Raw genomic sequence first — 6,634 nt, 5'->3', positions numbered from 1 at the left:
ACATATTATTATCTTAAAATGGAATTTGAGTTACTACAAAGCCTATAATTAAAAGTTCACCGTATCACTACACAAGTTCTATAAGTCTTAACTAAGCTAACAGATACTCCCAAAACTTATTAAGATTCCTGGACCATACCTTCGTCTGTAGTCAGCCCTTTAGAGTCGCTTGTTCTGGAGGACTATTACAACATCTTTGTTATTTCAGAACCTCTCTATTAACCGATAGGAACCTCAAAAGTAAACCTCACACTATATATAACTGAAGAAGGAAACTCGAGAATTCGTATTCAGAAATGAATCTGAAGACCCCTATTTATAGGCAAAATCTCGGCCATGATCGGAGCCTCCGTTCCAGGATCGGAGCGTCCGATATTTGCATGTGTGACACGTGGCGATCGGAGCATCCGAACTCGAGATCGGACCGTCCGATCTGATGACTACTCGACACTTGTCAAAACTCATGTCTTAGTCATCGTGCATTGTTGGCTGAAAGAGATCGGACCCTCTGTTCTTAGATCGGAGCGTCCGATCCTGCCGTCCTTCCGAAGTTAACAGCTTCATTTCGGAGCTTCCGATCTTGCAGGGTTCGGAGCATCCGATCTGGGTTCGGACCGTCCGATTTTGTCCAAACTTGGGAAGTCCAATTCTTGCATATGAAACCCGATTAAGCCCTTAAATTGGTTAAATACTAAACCTTAATCATGATTATCATATTATTATCTTAAAATAGAATTTGGGTTACTACAAAAATTCTGACATAATATTATATACATCATCATCTTGTCCGTACCATATCAGATTTATATTGATGTCACATTAGCGACATGATAGAAAAAAAACTAAAAATTGTAAAAGAAAAGGAAACAAAAATAACATGTTAACAATGAAATTTGACAATACAGATGAACACGTGAATAGATAAACTAAGATTAAAAATATAATTTTTCCTCTCTCATTTAGAAAAACAACTTATGTATCCAAACCAACTAACATCTAGTAATGGTATAGCTAAAAAATAACTTCTAGTAATGATATAGCTAAAAAAAATTCCAGTAATTGTCCTTCAATTATACGAAAATTGCCTATGATATTGTTCAAAATTAAAAATCCTCTCTACATTCCTAATTCAATTTGAACAAACTAAAATAAATTAATTTCCACATTAGATTTTTGTAATCAATAAATGTTCCTCATGTGCTAACGCGATTTTGACTCCCCTAATTAGGAGTAAGGTACGAGAATCTCAATAACAATTATTACTATAACGAAACCGTACCGTACACGTCCCATAACCTCACTCCCTTCTTTTCTCCAATCCCGCAGTGCCAAAAATAACACTAAAGTCGCATATTTAAGTACATTTTCCCAAAGAATCGCATTATGTAGAATCAGTTGAAACCGGACAGAACTCGAGTACAACGCACTGCAGAGAGCTACAACAAATGCTTTTCTTCTCCTGTCCTTTTCCTTTTTGGCAAATGACACGCACAGTGTTTGTTGTACTGTAAGTTCACGCAGTGTCCTGCAATTATTTTCAGCCTACCCTCTTTGATCATTCAATTTCATCGAGTAATTCGTTTAGATAAATTCACCCACATTTACATTTACGCATGTTAGTTGTATTATACATTTTTTGGTTTGCTTATTTTCTTTAATGACGGGTAATTCATGCTAAGAGTTGGAGATTCTGAGAAAAAATATGATGTTTCTTTGATCCTTTCCATTTTCCTGAACCAAGAAACCATTTCACTTCATGAGAGCTTCGTTTACAGGGTCATCAGTATCATTACTCGACCAAACTAGCTCAAACATCACTTGCTCTCATGTCAAAACTCGCCAAGGCTGTACCTTTTTTCGTTCTCTTGTTCTCCCTCTTGTTTATCTTGAAACACTTGCCTACTTATCCTTTAACCACCCCAAAGGAAAAGGGCCACCTTTCATTCTTCAATCCACATACCGCCGCCGCAAGCCCTCGGCGGTGGGCGAAGGTGGTGGTGGAGAGAACAGGGATCGTTGATGAAATGGGTTTTATGACTGATGACTTCATAGTCGGAGAATTGGATGAAGTGCTTATTCAGAGTGTGGTGGATGATAGGAATGTTAGTGCTGAGAATGATACAAGGGAGAGTAATGTGACAAGAATTGCTGGAAATGAGAAATTTGGGGTTTGTGATGAGAGTATGAGTGATTTCATTCCTTGTTTGGACAATGTGGAGGTTGTTTCTGGGTTTGTTTCAGTGGAGAGAGGTGACAAGAATGAGAGGCATTGCCCGGAGATTGGGGGAGGATTGGATTGTTTGGTGCCTAGGCCTAAACATTACAAGATTCGCATCCCTTGGCCGAAAAGCCGGGATGAGGTACACTTTATTGATCTTATTACGATGTTGTTATGGTTGTTGTGGTCTTCATTCGAGTTTGGTTTTCGTTCTTTTGGTTAGATTCGTGAATTAGGTTTTGAGTATGTAAATTTAGGCTTTTGATGTATACCAAGAGTGTAGATCATGGGTGCTTCTTGCTTACATGTATATATATGTACTTATCTTCTTTGATAGACATTAGACAGTGTAAGGTGGATCATTTGCCATTTACCAAAAATTATGACTAATGATGATAATGCAATCCAAATCTCTTCAACCGTACAGCGAAATTGGTTTTTGTGAACTCTTATGAAATATGTGGACACAAAATCAGTGTGAAGTCTGACCTTTCTTGTTGAATTGCAATGATAAACTGGAACACGACTCATCTTCAGTATGTTTATTTATTTAGCTACAAAGACCAAAATATACACTTCTTTTCCGTGCCATCCCATACAGCCTAATGTTTGATTGAACCTCGTGAACTTACACTGAAAACAGCCTCGGCCTAGGTGAAAATTCTACCTCCTTCCGGATTTACCGTAGATAACATTTTTCTCCTTTTGAACAAAAAGAAACAAGAAAAGATACCAAGTGAGTACTCCAATGAATCTAGTTTCTTGCACGAATCACCATCTATGAGCACCCTGAATAACATCTAGTGGCTAATAGTCATAGCCTATAGGTAAATTAGCTTAGGTTGCGCTTGGACCGAAGGATTTCAAATCCATGGATTTCGATTGTATTTTATGGTTAATAATGAAGCAATAGATTAAACTCTAAATTCGTACACTACTTATTTACACATTAGTTATATAAAATAGAATGGATTTCGAATGACACATTATTGGGCAGACTTGAAATCCATCATAATTAACATGAAATACTATATAAACATGAAAAATGTGAATTCGAAGTTTATGGCGATATTTCTCTGAACAACAAAAATACGTTTGAAATCTTTCAATCCAAGCACAACCTCAGAGAATTGGAAATTAAGTTACCACTTGTGATCACCCAAAAACTCATCAGCGTTAGCAATGAAAATGGTTTTAATCTATTCTTTTTCTTCCAAATTTAGATAATTATGAATAGGTTCTAAAACGTTACAACAGGTGTGGTATGATAATGTACCTAATGCATGCTCAGCAGAAGAGAAAGTAGGACAGAATCAGATTTCAAGAAAAGATGATAAGCTTATATTTCCACGGGTGGGAACTCAAGTGCAGTACATAAATTACATTTCCAAGGTTTGTTTCCTTCAGAAATCTGTCTGGATTTTATGTTTTACTTGATTCTTTCTAATCTTTTTGAGGAAATGTATTTAGATGGTTCCTGAAATTGCATTTGGCCTACGTACTCGGGTTGTTTTAGATATCGGATGCGGGGTTGCAAGTTTTGGTGCATACTTGATGGAGCAGAACGTAACAACGCTGTCAATTGCTCCTAAAAATTTTTGTGGAAACCAGATTCAAGTTGCATTGGAAAGAGGTGTGCCTGCAATGGTAGCAGCCTTCGGAACCCACCGTTTGCCTTATCCAAGCCAAGCATTTGAATTAATACATTGTTCTGAGTGTAATATTAACTGGACTCGTGATGGTATGCTGTCTTTTCAGTTCGTATCAGTTCACATTTCCATATCTGATTTTTTTGTGTTCACGATTCTGATGCCATTTTAGGCTAGAGGAAAAATTAGTTTAGCATCGGAGCATTGTTTTTTGTTGCTCCTCTAACAAAGAGAATGAAGAAGAGAGTGCCCCTTTCTCTTATTCCTGATACCCTTTTCTGAAAAGCTTTTGCAATGTTCTTTTATTTATCATCAAAGAGGTAGAAGTGTGAGTCAGGCGTAAGTATTTCTCGAGGCACTTTTTGCCCTGTCTACGTTCTGCTTCATTTCTATGTATTAATTGTGATCTTTATTTTTTTCGGGCTGCGTTTGAAGATGAAATCTTACTTCTCGAGGCAAACAGGATGCTTAGAGCTGGAGGATATTTTGTCTGGGCAGCACAAACCTCTAATAATCATGAAGGCAACCTAGTACAGCAATGGAAAGGTAACCAGTTTTGACACCAACCACAGATTTTATTTATGCAAATACAAATCTTGTGGGAGTAACTTTAAAATATTCATCATTTCTATTTATTATGCATTTCCTTCCAAAATCAAGACACTACTGCTCTCATAATTATTCACTCGGACAAATGATAAACTTTTTTCCCTTTTCTTTCTAGGCATGGCGGACCTTACTAGTCGCCTTTGTTGGGAACTGATGAAGAAGGAAGAATATATTGCTATTTGGCAGAAGCCTCTGAACAACAGCTGCTATGTGACTCGTGATTCCAAAACACAACCTTCGTTATGTGGTGTTGATGACGATCCGGATGATATTTGGTATTTACTCTATTCTATCCTGTATCTCGATGAATTTTTTGTTCATTTAACTGATGAATTTCCAATAGAAAAATCTTCAAACCTACTAGAAATACAAATGAATCTAGGTAGTTCGCTGCTCTTTTAAGTAGACATGAATATTATTTTGTATTCAAAATTATTGAATTTGAATTGAGCTCATCTTGTTCAGATACATTCGTAGCCAAATTTAAGATTGAATTCTGAGCCTAAATTATTTTACTAGATAATGCATGAGAATTATTTATTTATAAGTAAACGAACTTGCATGTTGGAATCATAATTCGAGCCTTACTTAGTAGCGCTCAATAGTTAAGTTCGAACTACGTGAATCGAGCTCAGATTCAAATTCCTAATCAAGCCAAACTTGAGCACAAATGGGTTAATATTTTGAGCTTCGACCTCGCTAAAAATGTCGATCAGAATTGAATTTAAACACATAATTCTTAGCGTGCACTATTTTATTTCTTCTAATTGGTTGCCTCTTCAGATAACTGAGAAAGCGTTACACACGTTTTGTTCCACCTTGCAGGTATGTTAAGAGTAAGGCGTGCATCTCCCGTTTGCCCGAAAACGGTTACGGAACGAACATTACGAGCTGGCCTGCACGTCTGCACTATCCACAGGACAGGCTTCATAGCATAAAAATGGATGCCGATACGTCTAGAAAAGAACTATACAAAGCAAATTCAAAATATTTGAATGAGATCGTGAGGGGCTATGTGGTGGCGTTTCACATAGACAAAATGAACCTCCGAAATATAATGGACATGAAAGCCGGATACGGAGGGTATGTAAAAGTAAGTTGTGTCTTTGATTCCTTCAAACAAACTCATTTCAACAGGTGATTTTTTTTTCCATGTCAGGTTTGCAGCAGCTCTACTAGATTTCAACGTAAATTGTTGGGTTATGAACGTCGTTCCCGTTAGTGGTTCAAATACGCTGCCTGTAATATATGACCGTGGCCTCATAGGAGTAATGCACGATTGGTATGTGCCAGAATGTAAGCGCCTTTTCACGAGTCAAGTATTTTTTTATAAAAATAACTTGTTGAACTTTGCAGGTGTGAGCCATTTGACACTTATCCTAGAACTTATGATCTTTTAAATGCAGCAGGCCTGTTCTCTGTTGAACAGAAAAGGTACGTTCTCAGGCTCGTACTCTTCCTCGAGCTGTATACGATCTTGTTAAAGTTGAAAGAATCGTAGTCTGGTTGTGCAGATGTAATATATCGAGTATCATGTTGGAGATGGATCGTATCCTCAGACCGGATGGGCGAGTTTACATACGCGACACGAGTGTCGTGATTGATGAGCTTCAGGAAATAGCAAAAGCAATGGGATGGGTGACATTTGTGTTTGATTCTGGGGAGGGCCCTCATTCAAATTGGAAGCTTTTAACTTGCGAGAAGCGTTTGTAAAATATATATGAATTGTTGTTGCACAAAATGAGACTAATATAAGAATCATTCCCTGTTTTATATGGTATGGTTACATCAGAAATATGTTGTGTTTTTTTTAAAAAAAAATTTAAAATTAAAATGAAACTAATAATTATTCGGGTTTATTATATTTTTAAAAATACTATGCAAATTAATTTATATCTCTAAATTTTAAGTGAAAAAAAGTTGGGAAGGTTAGGTAAGAAATGATGTAAATGCACAAATAAAGGAATAATTTTTTCTACATGCATCCCAAATAGTATACGCAGAATTTTTTTTTTTCTTTACGGTACTGAATTTTATTTTTTTAAGATAGTATAAACTGAAAGAGTGTTATATAAAGTTTTTATATATTTTTAATATATATATATATGTATGACAAAATCTTGAAGACGAAGGATGGAGATAAAATCTTTTGGTCGTG

The 6,634-nt window shown here is 36.4% G+C and overlaps 1 protein-coding gene across 1 annotated transcript; it reads left to right on the top strand.

The window, feature by feature from the left end:
* The first annotated feature begins 1,472 nt into the window (after positions 1–1,472).
* Positions 1,473–6,256, top strand: LOC140881425 (probable methyltransferase PMT11). The gene is made up of 9 exons (XM_073286722.1): positions 1,473–2,360; positions 3,476–3,610; positions 3,689–3,959; positions 4,303–4,413; positions 4,592–4,751; positions 5,302–5,559; positions 5,636–5,758; positions 5,833–5,910; positions 5,991–6,256. Exons 1-9 carry the CDS (start codon positions 1,827–1,829, stop codon positions 6,187–6,189), a joined length of 1,869 nt encoding a protein of 622 aa, XP_073142823.1. The 5' UTR covers positions 1,473–1,826; the 3' UTR covers positions 6,190–6,256.
* Positions 6,257–6,634: the final 378 nt, after the last annotated feature.

This window comes from Henckelia pumila, chromosome 2 (genome assembly GCF_033568475.1).
Source record: "Henckelia pumila isolate YLH828 chromosome 2, ASM3356847v2, whole genome shotgun sequence".
Classification (NCBI taxonomy): domain Eukaryota; kingdom Viridiplantae; phylum Streptophyta; class Magnoliopsida; order Lamiales; family Gesneriaceae; genus Henckelia; species Henckelia pumila.
This window is presented reverse-complemented; position numbering and strand designations above follow the sequence as displayed.